The sequence below is a fragment of the Thalassophryne amazonica genome, chromosome 19, assembly GCF_902500255.1.
Source record: "Thalassophryne amazonica chromosome 19, fThaAma1.1, whole genome shotgun sequence".
Classification (NCBI taxonomy): domain Eukaryota; kingdom Metazoa; phylum Chordata; class Actinopteri; order Batrachoidiformes; family Batrachoididae; genus Thalassophryne; species Thalassophryne amazonica.
In genome coordinates this window covers 68,449,181-68,470,921 of record NC_047121.1, presented here as the reverse complement: position 1 = coordinate 68,470,921, position 21,741 = coordinate 68,449,181, and the positions used below count along the sequence as shown (strand labels likewise).

Below are 21,741 nucleotides of genomic sequence, written 5' to 3'. Positions count from 1 at the left end.
TTCAAGCTTCTCTACTATGGAAACCCACCTGGACAACTGAGAGCCTACACAGAAACATCTAGCCTTAGAATATATTAATAATGACTAGGAGAACATAAAAAGTAGCCTGGGAGAAAGAAATTCCACCCTTAAGTATACAAACAGATATAATCACCAGCTATAAACATCACAGAGGTACACTTAATTGGAATACAAGCAGAAAAAAACTTAGACATTGTACAATAATGGAAAGCTCAACAAAATATGTTGAGGAAATACATGAACCAGACAATAATAAAAATCTATATAAAGGGAATTCGTGAGCAATAGCTCTAAGCAATTCACATACAGACCATGTTTATCAAATAAATTAAATTCAGACTACAGTTTGACGTCATACTCTACGCCCAAAAAAACCCGTTTGGACTACGTTTTGACGTCATAAGTAAGCGTCCTTGAGGTGAAGGACCCCTACACGGATATGCACGTGAGCGTTTGTTTGAGAGATTTTCTAAATGATAGATTCCTTGCTTTCCTCTGTGGTCAAACTGGTCGTTTAAACGCATTAACACAAAAACCTTTACACTTTCGTTACACGCGCCGGTGTCCACGGAGCAGTTTGTCGATGGAGGAGACAAATTTAGCCTCAGAGACGAAAGGACCGGAGTCCAGGGAGGACACGGCGGCCAAACTGTCGTCCGGACCGGGAAAACGCAAAAGCGACGAGACGGAAGAAACGGAAAAAAATAACCGAAGAAAGAGACAGAGAGGGGCCAGAGGGAAGAAGCTCCGTGCGGGCGAGAGATACGTTCCACCTCCGCAGAAGAGGAACCAGGGAGTGAGCTTCAGTCGGGAGCATTTTAAAGAGACGGAGTACTACTTCGAGGGCGGCCTCCGCAAAGTGCGACCTTACTACTTTGACTTTACGTCATACTGCAAAGGACGCTGGGTCGGGAAAAGCCTGTTGGAGGTGTTCAAGAGCGAGTTCAGATCAGAGCCAGTGGAGTACTACCAGAGGGCCGCCAAAGAAGGCCGAATCCGGCTCAACGACTTACCTGTGAAGGATCTGTCTGTAGTACTCAAGGTTAGTGTCTCTGCAGTCCTCATGGTCTGTGTAGTCTTCAGAGTCTCTGCAGTCCTTCAGTGTCAGGGTCTATATAGTCCTCAGTGTCAGGGTATCTGCGGTTCTCATGGTCTATGTAGTCCTTCAGTGTCAGGGTCTATGTAGTCCACAGTGTCAGGGTGTCTGCGGTTCTCATGGTCTATGTAGTCCTTCAGTATCAGGGTATCTGTGGTCCTCATAGTCTCTGCAGTCCTTCAGTATCAGGGTCTATGTAGTCCACAGTGTCAGGGTGTCTGCGGTTCTCATGGTGTCTGCAGTCCTTTACTATCAGGGTCTGTGTAGTCCATAGTGTCTCTGTAGACTGCAGTGTGTCTGCAGTCCTCAGAGTCTCTGCAGTCCTTCAGTATCAGGGTTTATGTAGTCCTCAGTGTCAGGGTATCTGCAGTTCTCATGGTCTATGTAGTCCTTCAGTATCAGGGTCTATGTAGTCCACAGTGTCAGGGTATCTGCAGTCCTTCAATATCAGGGTCTATGTAGTCCACAGTGTCAGGGTATCTGCAGTCCGTCAGTATCAGGGTCTGTGTAGTCCATAGTGTCTCTGTAGACTACAGTGTCTCTGCAGTACTCAGAATCTCTGCAGTCCTTCAGTATTAGGGTCTATGTAGTCCACAGTGTCAGGGTATCTGCAGTCCTCATGGTCTCTGCAGTCCTTCAGTATCAGGGTCTATGTAGTCCACAGTGTCAGGGTATCTGCGGTTCTCATGGTCTATGTAGTCCTTCAGTATCATGGTCTTTGTAGTCCTCTGTGTCAGGGTATCTGCGTTCCTCATAGTCTCTGCAGTCCTTCAGTATCAGGGTCTATGTAGTCCACAGTGTCACGGTGTCTGCGTAGTCCATAGTGTCTCTGTAGACTACAGTGTCTCTGCAGTCCTCATGGTCTCTGCAGTCCTTCAGTATCAGGGTCTATGTAGTCCACAGTGTCAGGGTATCTGCGGTTCTCATGGTCTATGTAGTCCTTCAGTATCATGGTCTATGTAGTCCTCTGTGTCAGGGTATCTGCGGTCCTCATAGTCTCTGCAGTCCTTCAGTATCAGGGTCTATGTAGTCCACAGTGTCAGGGTGTCTGCGGTTCTCATGGTCTATGTAGTCCTTCAGTATCAGGGTCTGTGTAGTCCACAGTGTCAGGGTATCTGCGGTTCTCATGGTCTCTGCAGTCCTTCAGTATCGGGGTCTATGTAGTCCACAGTGTCAGGGTATCTGCGGTTCTCATGGTCTATGTAGTCCTTCAGTATCATGGTCTATGTAGTTCTCAGTGTCAGGGTATCTGTGGTCCTCATAGTCTCTGCAGTCCTTCAGTATCAGGGTCTATGTAGTCCACAGTGTCACGGTGTCTGCGGTTCTCATGGTCTGTGTAGTCCACAGTGTCAGGGTATCTGCGGTTCTCATGGTGTCTGCAGTCCTTCAGTATCAGGGTCTATGTAGTCCTCAGTGTCAGGGTATCTGCGGTCCTCATAGTCTCTGCAGTCCTTTACTATCAGGGTCTGTGTAGTCCATAGTGTCTGTGTAGACTGCAGTGTGTCTGCAGTCCTCAGAGTCTCTGCAGTCCTTCAGTATCAGGGTTATGTAGTCCTCAGTGTCAGGGTATCTGCAGTAATCAGGGTCTCTACAGTCCTTTTAGTTTCAGGGTCTATGTAGTCCACAGTGTCAGGGTATCTGCGGTTCTCATGGTCTATGTAGTCCTTCAGTATCAGGGTCTGTGTAATCCACAGTGTCAGCGTATCTGCGGTTCTCATGGTCTCTGCAGTCCTTCAGTATCACGCTCTATGTAGTCCACAGTGTCAGGGTATCTGCGGTTCTCATGGTCTCTGCAGTCCTTCAGTATCAGGGTCTATGTAGTCCACAGTGTCAGGGTATCTGCGGTTCTCATGGTCTATGTAGTCCTTCAGTATCTGTCTATATAATCCACAGTGTCAGGGCATCTGCGGTTCTCATGGTCTATGTAGTCCTTCAGTATCAGGGTCTATGTAGTCCACAGTGTCAGGGTATCTGCAGTACTCAGAATCTGTGCAGTCCTTCAGTATCAGGGTCTATGTAGTCCACAGTGTCAGGGTATCTGCATGCCTCATGGTCTCTGCAGTCCTTCAGTATCAGGGTCTATGTAGTCCACAGTGTCAGGGTATCTGCAGTCCTCATGGTCTCTGCAGTCCTTCAGTATCAGGGTCTATGTAGTCCACAGTGTCAGGGTATCTGCAGTAATCAGGGTCTGTGTAGTCCATAGTGTCTCTGTAGACTACAGTGTCTCTGCAGTACTCAAAATCTCTGCAGTCCTTCAGGGTCACCATCGAATCATAGTTATTTAGATTGTGGTCCTTGAAAAATATAGTGTTTATAAAAATGAATGTTTATAAAAACAATTTCAGACTTCAGGAACTTTTATCTGTCTGTAAACCAGGTGTAGCTAATACAGCTGAAAGCTACTTCTTACTATTTATTATTGTTGTTATTAATGCATTTAAAGCTACATTGTGTTTGGTTTACTGGTGAGATTGCAGATTGCTTATGTCATTACTGATCGCAATTTAGTTTCCCAAATGTCTTCACTTCATTTGGCTGTGGGGGGGGGGGTCGTACTTTCGTTGTCTTCTCTTGCAACATAGGTATGAAAACCCCCATTTCACAAAATCTAGTGTTCTCAAAGTTGTTAGCCTGTACTAGCAACTAGAGCCTCACTGATATTTGTTTTCGCGGTGGAAAGGGGCGGAGCATTTCGCTGGTGTTTTGGCCACCGTACTATCCGCAAATATGCGTATAAAACGCCGCTAAATCCGCTGAATAAAGCTGCGTTTTGACGCCGTAGCATCCGGCACACGTCAGGCAACGGGGGTTAATACCCAGTTCTATCCTTTACAATCGCAGGTTAAGACGCTCGTGAGAACGGCGGTGTTTTGCTGCCGCCGATAATACCCTGTTTACCGCTGGATTTATCCAGGCAAATCCTGCGTTACTCCAGGAACTTTTGCATATAGGCACCACCCCCAGAGTATAATAGGCTGAAGCAGCAAGAATACATGCCTCTGTCACTGCAGGGGGAGGGAGATCATACTCAGCCTTTTCTTCTCCTTCCTTTTCCCTCCTCAACGTGTTGCTCGTCTCCACCACAGGCCTCTCCTCTGCTTCTGAACCAGACCTCTTTGTAAGTCCTTGCCGCTGCAATTTTCTTTAGGAGGTATACTGGAGCTTCTCTGCAAAAATATCTGGAGCTGGGCCGCGAGTGAGAGGCCTGCATGCAGCGCGCTAGCCTTTTTATATTGACCGCTGCCTATCGGCCATTTGGAACGCTGTTAACCGGGAGGTGGCATTTAGAACTGCGTACTGTCCGCTAGCGCCACCGTTTTGTCTGCCTCTGTCGCCAGTTAAAACGTCTTTGGGGACGCCGATGGGGCTCTATTGCCGTTTTACATGCCGTTGATTAGGGATACAATGCCGGCCGCCAATTACGGTGGTGTAAACTGCAGCACTACAGGAAGGGGCAGGATGACACAGCGATTAAAAAGTATCAAACGCCGTTGTTTGCGTTGTCTCCGTCATCACGCGAATTCTCCGGGAGCGCTCCTGGAATTATTCGACATGTTGAATAATTTTTTCACCGATTCCCGGTAAAGCCGGAACTAAGCCACGCCCCCTAGTGCCGGCGTTAACAACGGCGTGTGATCCTTAAGACTGCCAAAAACTCCAGGACGCTTCCGGAGCCTCTTAGCGTCTATGTGTAAGCGACAAGCTGCCAATGCCATTCATTTTAAGTCAGAGTAAATGTTTTACAGTGATGAGACAAGTGGTTGCTATGGTAACAGCTAAGCGGGGCCAAAGCAGATGAGAAATGTATTTTAGCTAAATGGCGAGCGATGTGACACGTCAACTGCCAATCCGAGTGAAGGCAGTATGATGGCAGTTTAACAACGTGATTTTTGATTCTGTTTGTAACTGTTTATCAGAAAGTTCATGATTAAACTGTAAACCGTCAAACCCTGATTATATTTTATTGTTACAAAGGTTGATAACAAAATGTTAGGAATCATTGCCATTTCTTAATGTGTGTGTGTATGATATATATATATATATATATAGATATTATATATATATATATTATATATATATTATATATATACACTACCCAATATCTGTGTAGTATCAGCTTCTCAAAATGTCCATACTGGTCAGGCTCTACTTGCAAGCAGTAGACTGTGTATAAGTAAGCAATCACTGTAATCACTGATTCCTTGTATATCTGGCCGCATTGCAAATGGGACACAAGGACACACTTCCAGAGTTCGAGTACAGCATCAACCTTGTCCACGTGATTTATTTTTGCAGCAGGGTGACTCCCTTCTGGAACCTCTGAAATCAAGACAGAGTTGAAGCTCATATGCTGAATACCTTCAAATGTAAACTAACAAGAAAATGGTGACATCATCTTGACTTAAACATTTTCAGTTATTAACCGTTGTACCACCTTTATCCACTGCTTTGTGGAAGGGATCCTTGATGTATACATGAAGAGGATCGTGACACCTCAGGACATGGTCTTACATGGGTAAGAATGACCCTGTTGTTGGCTGCTACCGTTTATCCGGGTTTGCCACATCGAGTGGTTTCATCTCCAGTGGCACATCTCCAGTTTTACCTGGAGAAACACACATAGCCCCTGGTGCTCCAAAGAGGCTCCTCTTATCCAAGTACTAACCAGGTCCCAGCACTGCTTAACTTCTGAGATCCGACGGGATCAGGCTTAACACGGAGCAGACGCTTACTCTCACAAAGCTTTCACTTGTTTTTTATTTGTTTAAACGCCACAGAATAACGACAACATGAGGGAACACGGTGCACCGACATGACCGCCCGTGGTTGGCACAACCCCTGCAGGTCCCTGGTGGATAACGGGGATGTAGTTGTTGTTGACAAGCCTCCTTCATTCCCGTTCACACCGTGCGGGCCGATTCCGCCACAACACTGTGATTTTCATTCTGGGAAAAGAGCACGGCCCTCTCTGAACTCCACACGGGTCCACAGACTGGACAGGCTCACATCTGGGGTGCTGCTGTTTGCCAGGACCTTGGAGACGTCAAAGAAACTGGACCAGTTGGTCAGAGACAGACAGGTACATAGAACTGGAGTGAATGCACGGTGTAAGCGTTGTTCATGTGGGGTTTTTGATGTAATCTTAAAGGGGTATTGACATGAGTTACTCTCTCTAATGGCAGTTATAGACGGGGAGTAAACTTTAAAACGCTGTTTTTTCGCTGCAGCTGTAACTGAAAGTAGAAGCTGTAATTGTGGCCTATCAGGGTTAGCAGTGGTCGTGCCTGTTGGAGTTTGCTTTTCTACAAGCTTCAGTAGGAAGTTTACCACAAATGATGACGTCAGCCGTTGTGCCCCTCTCGTAAGTAAAGCAGCACTTTCCAGCCTCAGGCCTGAACACACAGCTTCCATAAGCACGGATCTTTTTCCGACACCGTCGTTTCAGTTTATGTTTTATGTGTGAACGCTGAACAGGAAAGCAGTATTTCTGTCAGTTTATTTGTGTGCGACACTCAGTTACATGACAGCGTTATTCCCCTCAGCATGTTTAATGCCTGCCATTCGTGCTGTTTTGGTGTGGACCTGATGACAATATGGGTTTTGTGCTGTGTGTCATTGTTAGATCAACAGATCACTTTTTTACTTCCGCCCACAAGTTGTGCAGAGGTTATGTTTTCAACCCTGTTTGTCTGTGAACAGCCTGTAACCCACAATTTTCATATATTCTTATGACATTTTTACAGAGTATTCATATGCTGATGGGCAAGAACTGATTCAGTCTTGAAGGTCATAGCTCAAAGGTCAAAGTCAGAAAATATCTTGAAAAAAATCCCTATCCTTTATCATTGATGGATGAATTTTCAAAAATTCATAACTGTAAAAAGAATAACTTTTCTTTCGTATTTGAGAGCTTTATGTAGGATGGTATCCTTTATCAACTGACAGTTTAATCTGGACCTAATCCAGATTACAGATTTTGTGGCCATTTAATTTTACATTGTATGTAATGTGTTTTTAACATACCTTAACCAAATGTGCCCCAATCACTCTCATATTTGAAAGTGAGGTGCATGCTGGCACTCACTATCACCTGACAAAGTTGGATCCGGATTATGGATTTTGTGGACATTTGAATGTAATATTGAAAATCCCATTTGGTGTACATTTTGCATTATATCTCAATCAAAAGTGCCTCAATCGCTCTCATTTTTTCTGTTATGGATTTACCTCCACCACCAAAACGTATAGAGGTTCCAGTTTTATGCCTGTTTGTCTATCTTCCAGTTATAAGTCAGAAACTAAGTGCCGAAAAGCAACGACAAATTGTGCATAGCAAAGATAATCAATGTTCAATGTTCCAGGGTAAAATTTGTTGAATTAGACAGCTATTGTTGGTGGAGGTTTGTGCTCTGCGAGGTTGCTGCTCTCCTTTTTTTTCCTTCTTCTTCTTCTTATGCAAATCTATACCCGCTTGCACCAGTTAAGGGTCATGGGGGGCTGGGGCCTATCCAGGAGGTTAAAACATGGACATGCACAGCCAAAGTATTATAGCAGTGACTAGATCTGTCATTTGTAATGCTGTGTGGTACAGCTGCCTGTCCACTTCTGTAAAATCTGGACTGAAACACTTGTTAAAAATCTGTTCAAAAATTGTTGGTCAGCCTTTAGAGAGTCTGTATGAAACCTCTTATCACAACAACACAATAAGGCTGGCAAAAACATCATCTCCGACACTAACCATGTTCTGTGCAGTGAATATGTCCTTATTCCATCTGGATGCCGATACAGTGTTCAACGGTTTAATAGGTCAGACTGAAACATTCTTTTGTGCATCAGTCAATACTTAAACTAAATGTCGTTCATTCAGCTGCTCCCGGTTTTGTTTGGGGTCCCCACAGCAGATACAGCCAGATCCGCATCGTTAATTGGCACAAGTTTTACGGTGGATGCCCTTCCCGATGCAACCTCCAGTTTTACCTGGAGAAACACACACAGCTGCTGGTGTTCCAAAGAGGTCTCCCATCCAAGTACGAACCAGATCCCGCTCTGCTTAGCTTCTGAGATCTGACGGGATCCGGCTGACACAGAGCAGACTGGCTGCTCGATACTTAAACTAAATGAGCTTAATCCATAACAACATTATCGAGACCGCAATGCGAGTACATTTTTGTTGTATGTATTGTTTGTTTGTGAAATATCTGTCTTATTTGTGTTTATGTATTGTGTTGTAACGGAGCTAGTGAATATGTAAGACAAATTTCTGATTTCTGATCTGACAAAGTATTATAATGTTCACTTTTATTAGGTACACCTTGTTAGTACCCAGTTGGACCCACTGTTGCCTTCAGAACTGTCTTAATACTTCATGGCATAGATTCAGCAAGGTGTTGGAAACATTCCTCAGAGATGTTCATCCACGTTGGTGTGACACCCCTGTGATGGTAAAACTGACACAGAGCAGAGGGCAACAACAAAAGAATGACAGACACTTGACGCTATGAAAACTCAGGCTCAGCACAATGGTAGTGAAACAGTTGTGTTTATTCTGACATTATGTTGGCAGCATTCTTTTGTGAAGAAACATGTATGCAACAGACAATATCAATCTGGAAAATTGTCAACATATTTGCTAAATCAATATTAAATACAGTAAATATCATGACAGGCCGAACGGTGACCAGAGTTTACAGTGTCGCCTAAAGGGGCCACTGATAATTAAGGTTTTACCGGCCTGATGTCTCTGCAGAGGAATCACATGCTTAAGTACAGTTTAGGATGCAGCGTTGGCTTGTGATGAACCACAATTTTGGCTTTGAGACCTTGGAAATTTTTGGTGACCTGTTTGCTTGCTTAGTGGGCGTGCTGCAGCTTGTGTTAGGAAAAAGCCACACTCTGAAATTTATTATTGTTGTTATTATTATTATTTTATTCCGAAGTCACTAACAAAAAATGTCTTGTCAGGGGGAAGGAGGCAGCTATTTTTAAAGTTAAACCTGTCTTTTTGAAATTTACTACTATGTGAAAAGTTGTTGGGTTTTCGGCGTTGTTTTCTTTGAGTGCGTGAACATAACAAATGTGCGTGCTGGGAAATCTAGGGGGAGAGAGACGGCATATTTGATAAGTTATTGGCACCCGAGCGCCAGTTGCACATAGCTGATTTAAAATATTGCTTTTGAGAAACGCGAGTCTGTGACATTTGGACTGCTGTGTAAAACTGCAGCGCACCAGTTTGGCATGCTAACGATAGCGAAAGTATTTGTTAATCTTCATGCATGTCATTATGCTTCCTGAATTAGCTGTCAGATGTGTCCTTCTCCACAGACCCATACATTTGCACTTTTTTTTTCTTAATACAGGTTGAAAAGGAGTATGTGTGCCGAGTGGAGGGAGAGTTCCCAGAAGGTGAGCTGATCTGCGAAGAGCCCATCCTGGTCATTTCATTCAAAATCGGCATATGCCGAGTTGACCCCAAGGGAAACGAGTCCCAAACAGTCTTCCAGAGACTTAGTTTTAACGGTAAAACCAGTGTGGTCCGCTGTTTACCCCTGACTGGCCGCACACACCAGATCAGGGTCCACCTCCAGTACCTGGGCTTCCCCATCCTCAATGACCCCATCTATGGATCCTCAGCTTGGGGCCCTCACAGGGGTAAGGGAGGACAGGTGGGGAAGAATGATGAGGAACTACTGCAGGCTTTGGTAGAGGGTCATCGTACTCAAGAAAGCCTACACCTGCTGGATATTCCAGATGGTGGCATTGAAGCTGTACAAGAGTTGCTGAACGACAACAAAGTGTCTGAGGAAACAGAAAGCACGTCTGAACCTGATAAAAGCAGAGAACGTCAGCAGAAACAGGTAGATTTGTGTGACGGTGGCAAAGAGCAGGGCGCACAGGTGCAGAAAGACCGCAGTGACACGGTGAACCCGACGAGTTCCCACTGCGTAGATGATAACATCCCACCCCGTGAAGAACCTCAGTGCAGTTTACCCGACGCATCAAGTGGAAATCAGACGCAAGCTCCGGGAACTCAAGACCCCCTGTGTAAAGAATGTAAGCTTGTAAGACTGGATCCCACTGAGAAAGAGCTCCTTATGTATCTCCACGCGTTGAGCTACAAAGGACCGGATTTTGAATATTCAACATGTTTACCAGATTGGGCCAAAGATGACTGGGTTGAAGCTGATTAATGCAGACCAACTCGTTTCAATCACGACTGTTGAATCAAAGTGTCGACGGATGTCCTGTAAGACATTTTGCTTGGAAGCTGTTGTCATTTTTGATTTTTTTTTTTTTTGTACATATAAATGCCTTACTATAATTAATAGTTTAATCTATTTTAGCACCTTTCCATGAGAGAGGGTGTTGAGAAAATAAGCTTAGTTGGATTTTTTTCACTTTATATTGAGTTTTTATCGCCCACCCCCTGCCCCAACAGGTACATAGGCATCACCCTGTCCATCTGTATGTCCATAAGTCCTATAACGTGCAACTCCTAAGAAACCAGTCTGTGGATTTCGGTGAAACGTCGCACAATAGTAGCATGCCATATGAAGACATGCAACAAGGCAAATAATTCTGCTCCACCATCTTTGTTTTTTAGATATATTTGTCCTTTGTATGTATAAAACGGGCCAGTTGGGCTCTTCAGTACAGAGGTTGACCAGTTTCATCAGAAAATATGTGCGACGTCTGATATACTTGTATAATACAGACAAACTGAGTCATTTTTGTGAGCTTAATTAAACAGCTCTTTTTAATAACAAAATATCAGTTTGCATTCATTTTAACCTTAAGATTGGTAACCCCTCAGATAACTGCTTCATATTTTGAATCGAAAACTTAATTGATTGGTATCTTATCCTGCCGAGAGATTTAATTGATTGGTATCTTATCCTGCCGAGAGATTTAATTGATTGGTATCTTATCCTGCCGAGAGATTTCATTGATTGGTATCTTATCCTGCAGAGAGATTTCATTGATTGGTATCTTATCCTGCCGAGAGATTTTTAAAGTGGATGAGAACTCATTTAGGAGTTATTACAGTTAAGATGTCAATGCCAAACGAGATCTGAGGAGAAAGCTGGACATGATCATGCTCACCGGCACATTTGACACGGAGCTCTCCTTGTTGTCTTAAAAACGATCGACCCCCTTAAAGGCATTATTTCATCACATTTTGGACTATAAAGATGACTCATTTAAATTTTGCGATGGACTCGCTCATTGCACAAACATACATTTATAGTGGAGTGTTTTGAAAGACATTTGGCACATCATGCTTTAGATGTTCTGAGACTCGTGTGGTAGGTGCAGATGGTTATTAAAGGCTTTCTGGTCCTTAAATACTGCCTTTCTATTTTACAGTGATGCAACATGGTTTGTATACTAAATCTCATTCCAGCATCTTTCCAAAATAAAAAATAAAATAAGGCATCTGCTTTCAGCAAAAATGTGGTTTGATTCTTAATTCCACAATGACATCATCTTTGTTTCATCATAACTATCTTCAAAAATCTGAAAGTAAACATTAAGTTTTTTGGCACTGACAATAACCACTGTTAATTTATCGGTGAAACATTAAAATGCAAACACTTACTCTGCACATGACACATTGTTACATGTTGGTGTCTGATTTTCTACATTGTGGTCACAAAAGGAACAAATTCTACATCACAAACAGATGAAACCAGTGGATGCACCGTGACTCATTAAGAGATAGGGCTGGTTCTTGCTCATATACACCATGTTGTCGTGTACACAGGTACACACATTGCATCTTTGTTCCCTGTAAATGTCGCACATCTGCTTCATGGCTCGTTTTGGGTCATTCCAGATGGCTGAAAGGCCAGTAGTTAGTCACTGGTAGCCGGTGTTATAATGATCCAGTCTGTGCAGTGTGCTGATGTTCGTTTTCCAGGTACAAACGTCTGCAAGTGTGTGTTTTTGTTGTTTTCTTCATGCAGAACTGTGGCTTAAACACATGCCGTCTTTCAATAGTGGGTTGTTTTTAACACTTGAAACACAACTTGAGCAGCATTAGGAGTCATGCCGTTACGTGGGTTTATAGTCGTATTCCTTGTGAGCATCCCTCATGCACCAGAGGAACAGTAAATGCTCCCTATGTGCTGACTACAGGCTTGTGTGAAGCACAGCGGTTCCCGTTTTAAGAAACTCAGTGTTTGAAGGGATTGCTTCAGCTTCAACATGTATCTTCCCTTTGTCCACCTCTCTTTATCCAGACATCTGGCAAGTCTGGCTTACTGTTGGGTAAATGATTGCTTCTTCAGTGTGACTGATGCAACCTTTGCCACAGGTATCGTAGACTGTTTCTTTCAGTGAGAGACGAAGGGTATCCCTTTTTCCATTTAGATGTCCTGGCTGTAACTGAAGTACGTTGTCTTCTTCATATTGCTGCGTGCTGGAAGGCCTGGCTTCGATGTGACTTGGGCATGTTTCATTGGAGTCCTCCAGACCCTCAGAGGAACTCTTTGAATGGGAGCAGAGGTGGCGTTTGTTGGTGTGATGATGATGATGATGATGGTGATGGAGTTTGTTGTCCTCTTTACAAAAAGACAGCTGGTCAGTGGTCTCTAGTGTGTGGCTGATTATGGTTTCCTCCATACTGGAGGTTGAAGAGGACGTATTGCTCCAGCACTTTACATCATCAGTGTGACCCCTGCATATCTTACACAGCGGTCTCTCTGTAGTTGTGTCTCCTTGCGCTTGGCCTGAAGGGCGCAGGGTGTTTCCTTTGTAAGGGGATGATGTCTGGACGGCTGGAGGTGGTTGACAGATTTTGCTTTGATGACCACACATCTTCTCGCTGTCCTCTTCGGTGCTGTTCTTGTCCATGTCTCTGCCACAGTACTCGATCTCATCAGAGAGTATGGAGGGTCGGTTGGACAGTTTGCTGGTGCAAGTGCTGTTTTCAAAGCTGTCACTCAGCCGATAGGCCAGTGGCTGTAACTCGTATTGCTCTGCTCCTAATCCTCCGCTAACCCCTGTACCAGACTTTTTCTGCCGCTGCTGCTGTTGGTGGTTTGGGTAGAGATAACCACCTGGATCTTTGTCATAATTCCTCCGAATTCTATTTCTGCCAAAGGCTCCATTGGCAGTGGAGGCTGATGAGGAACCAGGTTCTGCTGCCAAGCAAGAGGACAGCACACCGCCAGTGTGGTCTGACAAACACAGCAAGCCAATGTTTCCACAGTTCTTTTGGGGTCCAAAAAAGCAGCATAGGGACTGAAAGAAGAAGGTTGCGAAACCACATGCTACACATTTAACTAGAAAAAGAAAAATCCCCAATTTTCTGAACAGCAAGGCTGTAGCGGGTAACATGATGATCCCCAAGCAGAAAAATGCACCGGACCCGACCGCTACAGGACATCCCATTCTTTTTGTGGCATGCGCTACTCTCCCAATTCTGTCCAAGTGAGGAGCTAAACTGTAGGATATGCAGTAATTGGCAATAAAGTCAACAGAGAGCCCTGCTGCTGAAGATATGAATAGCGCCTCAGTGCCGCTCAGCTGCCATTCAAGTAGAACCAGGAGGCTAATTGTGACAAACACACTACCACCTACAGCCACAGTCCCATAGACACTCAATGGAATATTGCAGGTGGTTAAGAGAAGAAAGGCAAATGTTAGACTTACTGAGAAACCAGCTACAACTAGAGTCTCTGAGCTTAAAGATTTTTGCAGATCAAAAAGAGACAACTGGCTGATGAACCAGCCGTTCTCCAGTCCTTGGGGTGCTCCTGACATTTCTTGCTTAAACCACGTCATGATTTCTTTGTAGAAATGACTAGTTCTACTGTAATTGAAGCTGTAGAGGTATGTGGTTTTGAAGGGTAACACAAGCGCAGCTACTCTGCCATCTGGTTGGAAGTACAAACCTCCACTGTGGGCCAGATGACCCTCACTATACTTCTCTACCAACATCATATTGAGGCAGTTTTCAAAAACACTGGGAGGATAGGGGAAAGGGGTGCCATTACAACAACGCTGGAGGTCACCGTCGCTCACTGAACACGGTCTGACAGACACCCACTGTATTAGCTGTTCCACCAGACAGATGTTGAATATTCTCACATCTCTGTCCTCCGCTGCTGGAGCGGAATAAAAGCTTTGGTTCTGAACCGTCCACATAGGTCCCTTAGCCATGTCTGTGAAGTAAGCTGGCTCATGTTGAAGTTTTGGTCAAAAATCAAAGAACCATTGCTTCTCGGGTTGAAGTGATCACCGTTATCAGTTGGCTTGATACCCCAAACGAGCATTAACGTAACTTGCTTATCTTCTCCATTCCTCTGTCTCTCAAACATAAACATGTGACGATACTCTGCATCGTATCTCTCAAATGGGTGACTGGAGCGAAAAAGTTGGGTGACCGTGCTGTCTAGAGTAGGCAGCTTCATGCCTGGGTCAATGCAGGACATGTATGTGCCGCCAGTGGCGAGTACTCCAAACCAGCACACCCAAATGTATCGAAACTTCACCACTCCGCAAGGCAGGATCTTCAGAAATAATAAATTGCAAGTGTCGGTGAAACCTCGTTTGAGTTCTCTCAGCTTCTGCCCCACCTTGAATAGCCAACGTTTTCGCGAGCTTGTCTCCCAGAAGCTGCTGGAGCTTTTGGAGCAGCATGGGTTCCATCCCTGAGCTCCTACTGGTCCAGCTGATGCAGCTGTGTAGCGCTCGCGAAGAATGAACGAACATGGAAGCCACACCAATGCCAAGAGTGAACTGATGAAGGAGGCAGTCCCTAAATATACAGAGAAACATCTGATTGCTGTGATGCTGCTGAGGTATCCAGAGAAAAATGCTGCACTGGACGCCAACCCTGAAGCTAAAATCACATACCCAGCTTCTTGAAAAACCCTGTGTAGTCTCTTCTCCAGGGAAGCTGAGGGATTCTGCAACAGTTGGAGTTTCCAGAAGTCAGTGAAGATGAACACCTGATTGGAGCAGCTTCCCAGTAGAATAAGCGATGCAGAGAGGTTGACCAATGGGAAGAAAGTCAAGTGAAATGCTACTTTGTAGAAGAAGAATGTGGTTAGGAGGGACCCGGTGATTGCTACTGCAGTCAGTGCTATTATGAAGAAAGACTGGAGGTATAGAGCCATGGTTAAAAGAAGAGAGACAATGGCTAAAATAGGGAATACTGAGTCTCTTGCCAGGTAGTGCTTGAACAACGTCTTCTTGATGCCAAAGTCCATACCAGTGATGGTTGTGTCATTGTATGTCAGTTCCCTGCTTTCAAGACTGTTCATGTATACCTCCATCATGTGTTTGCCTTTGTTCAAGGGTAAGAACAGAAGGCTGTACTTCAGAGTTGGAATTTGGTACTCAACAGTTTGTGGCCCGAGGAAGTCTTTATCAACCAGAAAGTGTAGTATTTGGAACACCATGTGAGACTGCTTGCAGCGGGATGGGACAGAGGAACAGCTACCATGTTGGGGCCTCGCCACAGTTTCCCAAGAGATGCCCTTCATGATAGTATGGAGCGCATTCCCGGAGCAGGGCCAGAGAGTCGGAAACCTGATGTGAAATAAAATATAATATCAACAATGACATGCAGCACTTTGACAAATCTTCAGAGATGAATTCATTACACTGTGTGGCCAAGCTAGCTCAATGTTCAAACTCGCCCACTGTTTGCTATATAGGACACTGTTGGTGATCATCAGTTGTCCAAGTAGAAGATATGTAGAAGCTGAGTTTCTTGGTTAGTCTTCAGGATGTTTCCTCATTAAGATTTGACTAAAAATGTAAAGCACCCCTTCCCCCCAATGTGTATTACAGTTGTATGCAAAGGTTTGGGCACCCCTGATCATTTTCATGGTTTTCCTTTATGTTGGAGGCTGCTAACGATATAAATAACGATAAAATATGTGTATTTAAGGTGAAAATTTGCAACTGGCCACCTTAAATACCCTTTCTCATGAATGGATTCACCTGTGTAAGGAGGTCAAGGGTCAATGAGCTTACCAAACCAATTTTGTGTTCCAATAATTAGTGCTAAATGTATTCAAATCAATAAAATGACAAGGGTGCCTAAATTTATGCACCTGCCTAATTTTGTTTAAATAATTATTGCGCACACTCTGTAAATACTATAAACTTCGTTTCACTTCTACTATATGATATTTAACTGAAATTGCTGATCCAACCAACCAATGATTTATAAAGGAAAATCATGGAAATTATCAGGGGGACCCAAACCTTTACATTCAACTTTTCATGTAGAATACAGTTTTTTACAGCGGTAGTATAACATGGACTATCATTATATATAATTTTTGTTTTATAAATGAAAAGCTTTCTGGGAAAATAACTACCTGGCTTGAGGTTAGACTGAGACAGCGTGATGCATTAGTCAGGACAGCCAAGTAATTTCCCAGAGACCAGCTTGGACAGCAGCCCCCTTTGGATGCCCTCTTGTCATCTTCTACCCTCGCATGCTGCTGGCATAAATCCTGGAACTCGTCCTGAGAACGAATCTGAATCAAAATAAGTGAAAGGTTGCTTTTTTTTTTCCCCCCCTCCAACACATGCCAAGTTGGAATCAATTTAGAACTTGGAAGTAGACGGAGATTTAGTAATGTGAGTAGTAAGTTCTGTGGTACGTGGTCTTAATATGGAGGAAATGTGGATGTGAGAAAGGGGGGATGATTGTTGGGGAAAGTGAGGAACACGGACCCACAACAGGGGGCGCAAATGAACGGACAATGAAGAAGTCAAATAACAAGGTTTTACTGTTGTGAATTCGCACAACAAACACAACAGATCACAATTGTAAGAATAAACCAATTCTACTGGTGACGTGTGGGCAGGCTCGACGATAGGAGACGTCCGTCCGAGTCGAACCGGAACCACCCGATTTCCTCTGCCACCGAACCCCGGGAATACTGGAGCCGCCAAGTCCCGAACTCCCAGGTGGCCACTGCCTCCGCTCGTCGGATCCGGTACTGCTGGCGAGGAACAGAAACAGTCAGATGTGAGTGCGGCTGCACCCAGCAACACGTAGGGTGGAAACACCACCTCCACCTCTAGTCACAAACAATATTGCAGTGAAGGGTACTTATCCGATATGGATCAAGTTCAGTCTTCAGCTGTCTTAAGCACAAGCAAAAACAGGTTAGTCCTCGGAAATATGATGACTGGCTGAGTGCGTTACCTTCCTGGTAGAACGATATCTCGGCAATGAGATGGAGATGCCGTCCAGCTGATATACCCCTCAGCTGATGGATGTCAGCTGTTTCAGGTGATGGGTGACGGCTGTCACCTGGGCTGCTCCTCTTCAGCAGCAGCGCCCTCCGGTGCCTGGAGCCCGCACTCCAGGCGGGGCGCCCTCTGGTGGTGGTGGGCCAGCAGTACCTCCTCTTCAGCGGCCCACACAACAGGACCCCCCCCTCAACAGGCGCCTCCTGGCGCCCGACCGGGCTTATCCGGGTGGCGGCGGTAGAAGTCGGCCAGGAGGGCGGGGTCCAGGATCAAGCTCCTTTTCACCCAGGAGCGTTCTTCGGGGCCGTACCCCTCCCAGTCCACCAGGTATTGAAAACCCCGGCCCATCCGTCGGACATCCAGAAACCGGCGCACGGTCCAATCCGGCTCGCCGTCGATGATCCGGGCAGGAGGTGGCGCCGGACCGGGAGTACAGAGGGGTGAAGTGTGATGTGGCTTGACTCTGGACACATGGAATACAGGATGGATCCGCAGTGAGGCCGGAAGCTGAAGCCTCACTGCGGCGGGATTGACGATCTGGAGGATTTTATATGGTCCTATGTATCGGTCTTTGAGTTTCGGGGAGGCTACTTGCAGTGGTATGTCCTTGGTGGATAGCCACACTTCCTGCCCGGGGCGATACGTAGGGGCCGGGGTCCGCCGCCGGTCTGCATGGGCCTTAGCCCTCGCCCGGGCCCTCAACAAAGCAGAACGGGCGGCACGCCACACCCGACGGCACTTCCGCAGGTGGGCCTGGACCAAGGGCACGCCGACCTCTCCCTCAACCACCGGGAACAATGGGGGCTGATACCCCAAACACACATCAAAAGGAGAGAGGCCGGTGGCTGACGACACTTGACTGTTGTGGGCGTACTCGATCCAGGCCAGATGAGTACTCCAGGCCGCCGGGTGCGCGGCTGTCACACAACGTAGTGTCTGCTCCATCTCCTGGTTGGCCCGTTCTGCTTGCCCGTTGGTTTGGGGGTGATACCCGGACAAGAGACTGACCGTGGCCCCCAGTTCCCGGCAGAAACTCCTCCAGACGTGCAAGGAGAACTGGGGACCGCGATCGGAGACGATGTCTGATGGTATCCCATGCAGCCGGACGACGTGGTGGACCAGGAGGTCCGCTGTCTCCTGGGCCGTTGGGAGCTTCGGGAGGGCCACGAAGTGGGCCGCCTTGGAGAAGCGGTCCACTATCGTGAGGATGACGGTGTTTCCCTGGGACGGCGGGAGGCCCGTGACAAAATCCAGGCCGATGTGAGACCAGGGGCGATGAGGTACGGGCAGCGGCTGTAGCAAACCCGAGGACATGCGGTGGTCGGCTTTGCCCCTGGCACAGGTGGTACAGGCCTGGATATAGTCCCGGACGTCGGTCTCCAGGGATGCCCACCAGAAGCGCTGCCGGACGACTGCCACGGTTCTATGCACCCCAGGATGACAGGAGAGCTTCGAACCGTGGCAGAAGTCCAGGACCGCAGCCCTAGCTTCTGGTGGGACGTAGAGCCTGTTCTTCGGCCCGGTTCCGGGGTCCGGGCTTCGTGCCAGGGCCTCCCGGACGGTCTTCTCCACGTCCCAGGTGAGGGTGGCCATGATAGTGGACTCCGGGATGATGGGATCCGGGGGATCCGACGGCTCCGTTTTAACCTCATCTTCATGTACCCGGGACAAGGCATCCGATCTCTGGTTCTTGGTCCCGGGACGGTAGGTGATCCGGAAGTCAAAACGGCCGAAGAACAGTGACCAGCGGGCTTGCCTGGGATTCAGCCGCTTGGCGGTCCTGATATACTCCAGGTTCCGGTGGTCAGTGAAAACCGTGAATGGCACAGACGTTCCCTCCAACAGATGTCTCCACTCCTCAAGAGCCTCTTTCACCGCAAGGAGTTCTCGATTGCCGACGTCATAGTTCCGTTCGGCCGGGGTCAACCTGCGGAAAAAATAGGCACACGGGTGAAGAACCTTATCGGTCTTCCCGCTCTGGGACAGCACAGCTCCTATCCCTGAGTCCGAGGCGTCCACTTCAACCACTAACTGGCGACTAGGATCGGGCTGCACCAGAACGGGTGCAGACGAGAACCGACGTTTCAACTCCTTGAACGCGGCATCGCAACGATCCGACCAGGTGAAGGGAACTTTTGGAGAGGTCAGGGCTGTCAGGGGGCTAACTACCTGACTGTAGCCCTTAATGAACCTCCTATAGAAATTAGCAAAACCGAGGAACTGTTGCAGCTTCCTACGGCTTGTGGGTTGGGGCCAGTCTCTCACCACCGCAACCTTGGCCGGATCAGGAGCGACGGAGTTGGAGGAGATGATGAACCCCAGGAAGGACAAAGACGTGCGGTGGAACTCACACTTCTCGCCCTTCACAAACAGTCGGTTCTCCAACAACCGCTGTAGGACCTGACGTACATGCCTAACATGGGTCTCAGGGTCCGGAGAAAAGATGAGTATATCGTCTAGGTATACGAAGACGAACCGGTGCAGGAAATCCCGCAAGACATCATTAACCAACGCTTGGAAAGTCGCGGGAGCGTTGGTGAGACCGAACGGCATGACCAGGTACTCAAAGTGACCTAACTGTTGTGTGGGCCGCTGAAGAGGAGGTACTGCTGGCCCACCACCACCAGAGGGCGCCCTGCCTGGAGTGCGGGCTCCAGGCACCAGAGGGCGCTGCCGCATCATGGGAGTAGCCTGGGTGACAGCTGTCACCCATCACCAGACACAGCTGTTCCACTCAGCACAGAGGTATATCAGGAGGACGGCATCTCCACCTCAGTGCCGAGATATCGCCTAAGACTAAGGTAGTATTCTCTGCATTTATATATCGCATAACCAGCTAAACCCGTTAAACCTTTTCAGGACTGGTGACTACAGATAGCTTCATTGTTTGGATAAGTACTCACCTTCCTGCTGTTCTTTGACAAGAGGTGGAGGCGGCTTCTCCCCTCTCCGTTACTGGGTGCGGTCATCCACGCCTGTGTGTTGTTGCTCTCTCCTGCCAGCAGTACCGGATCCGACGAGCGGAGGCAGTGGCCACCTGGGAATTCGGGACTTGGCGGTTCCAGTATTTCCAGGGTTCGGTGGCAGAGGAGATCTGGGTGGTTCCGGTTCGACTGAGACGGACGTCTCCTACCTTCGAGCCTGCCCACACGACACCAGCGGATTCGACCCCAAATTGTGTTTGTTATATTAATTGTGCTTGTTTCACAGAAGTAAATCTTGTTATTTACCTTCTCCATTGTCCGTTCATTGTGCCCCCTGTTGTGGGTCCGTGTTCCTACACTTTCACAACACTAACGGGGTGTTAAATGCCGTCTTCCACTCGTCTCCCTTCCGGATCCGAACCAGGTGATACGCATTTCTAAGATCGAGCTTCGTGAATATTCAGGCTCCATGCAGGGGCGTGAACACTGAATCCAACAGGGGCAACGGGTATCGATTGCGAACCGTGATCTCGTTCAGCCCCCTATAATCAATGCATGGGCGAAGTCCGCCGTCTTTTTTACCCACAAAAAAGAAACCTGCACCCATCGGGGAGGTGGAATTCCGGATCAACCCGGCGGCTAACGAGTCCCGGATGTAGGTCTCCATTGATTCGCGCTCAGGCCGTGAGAGGTTGTACAGCCTGCTGGACGGGAACTCACTGCCCGGAACCAAATCAATGGCACAATCATAAGGACGGTGGGGGGGAAGGGTGAGCGCCAGATCCTTGCTGAACACGTCAACCAGGTCATGGTACTCCACCGGCACCGCCCCCAGATTGGGCGGGACTCTGACCTCCTCCTTAGCCTGGGAGCCGGGAGGAACCGAGGAACCTAAACATACCCGATGGCAGGTCTCGCTCCACTGCACCACTACCCCGGACGGCCAATCGATCCGGGGATTGTGTTTTACCATCCAGGGGAACCCCAAAATCACACGGGAGGTAGCAGGAGTCACAAAAAACTCGATCTCCTCCCGGTGATTTCCTGACACCACCAGAGTTACAGGTGGTGTCTTATGCGTGATCGGAGGGAGTAGGGAGCCATCTAGCGCCCGCACCTGCACAGGCGAGGTGAGCGCCACCAGAGGGAGCCCTACCTCCCTAGCCCATCTGCTGTCCAACAGATTCCCCTCCGAGCCCGTGTCCACCAGTGCTGGGGCCTTCAGGGTTGAGTCCTCATAAAGGATCGTAACTGGGAGTCCTGTGGCGATGTGGGTGTGTCCCACGTGAATGTCTTGGCCCACCCCTAGCCCAGTCTCTAGGGGCGGGCGTTGGTGTTTAACCGCTCGGGGCAGTCTTTGACGTGGTGCTCTATCGAGCCACAAACAAAACAAGCTCCGTGGGCCTGCCTCCTCTGTGCACCTGGTGCCCTAAATGTTGCCCTACTCGTGTCCATTGCTTCGTCAGCAGGGGGAGC

At 47.3% G+C, this 21,741-nt stretch overlaps 1 protein-coding gene and 1 pseudogene across 1 annotated transcript; both read left to right on the top strand.

Annotated features, from left to right (window-relative positions):
* Positions 1-21,741, top strand: part of LOC117531954 — a 30,064-nt pseudogene that overhangs the window by 2,520 nt on the left and 5,803 nt on the right.
* LOC117531796 (RNA pseudouridylate synthase domain-containing protein 2-like) lies at positions 445-10,315 on the top strand. The gene is given in 8 exon segments (XM_034194941.1): positions 445-1,063; positions 5,896-5,913; positions 5,915-5,965; positions 5,967-6,029; positions 6,031-6,081; positions 6,083-6,100; positions 6,102-6,197; positions 9,475-10,315. Coding segments are annotated over 8 exon segments (1,731 nt in total). The 5' UTR covers positions 445-460; the 3' UTR covers positions 10,306-10,315.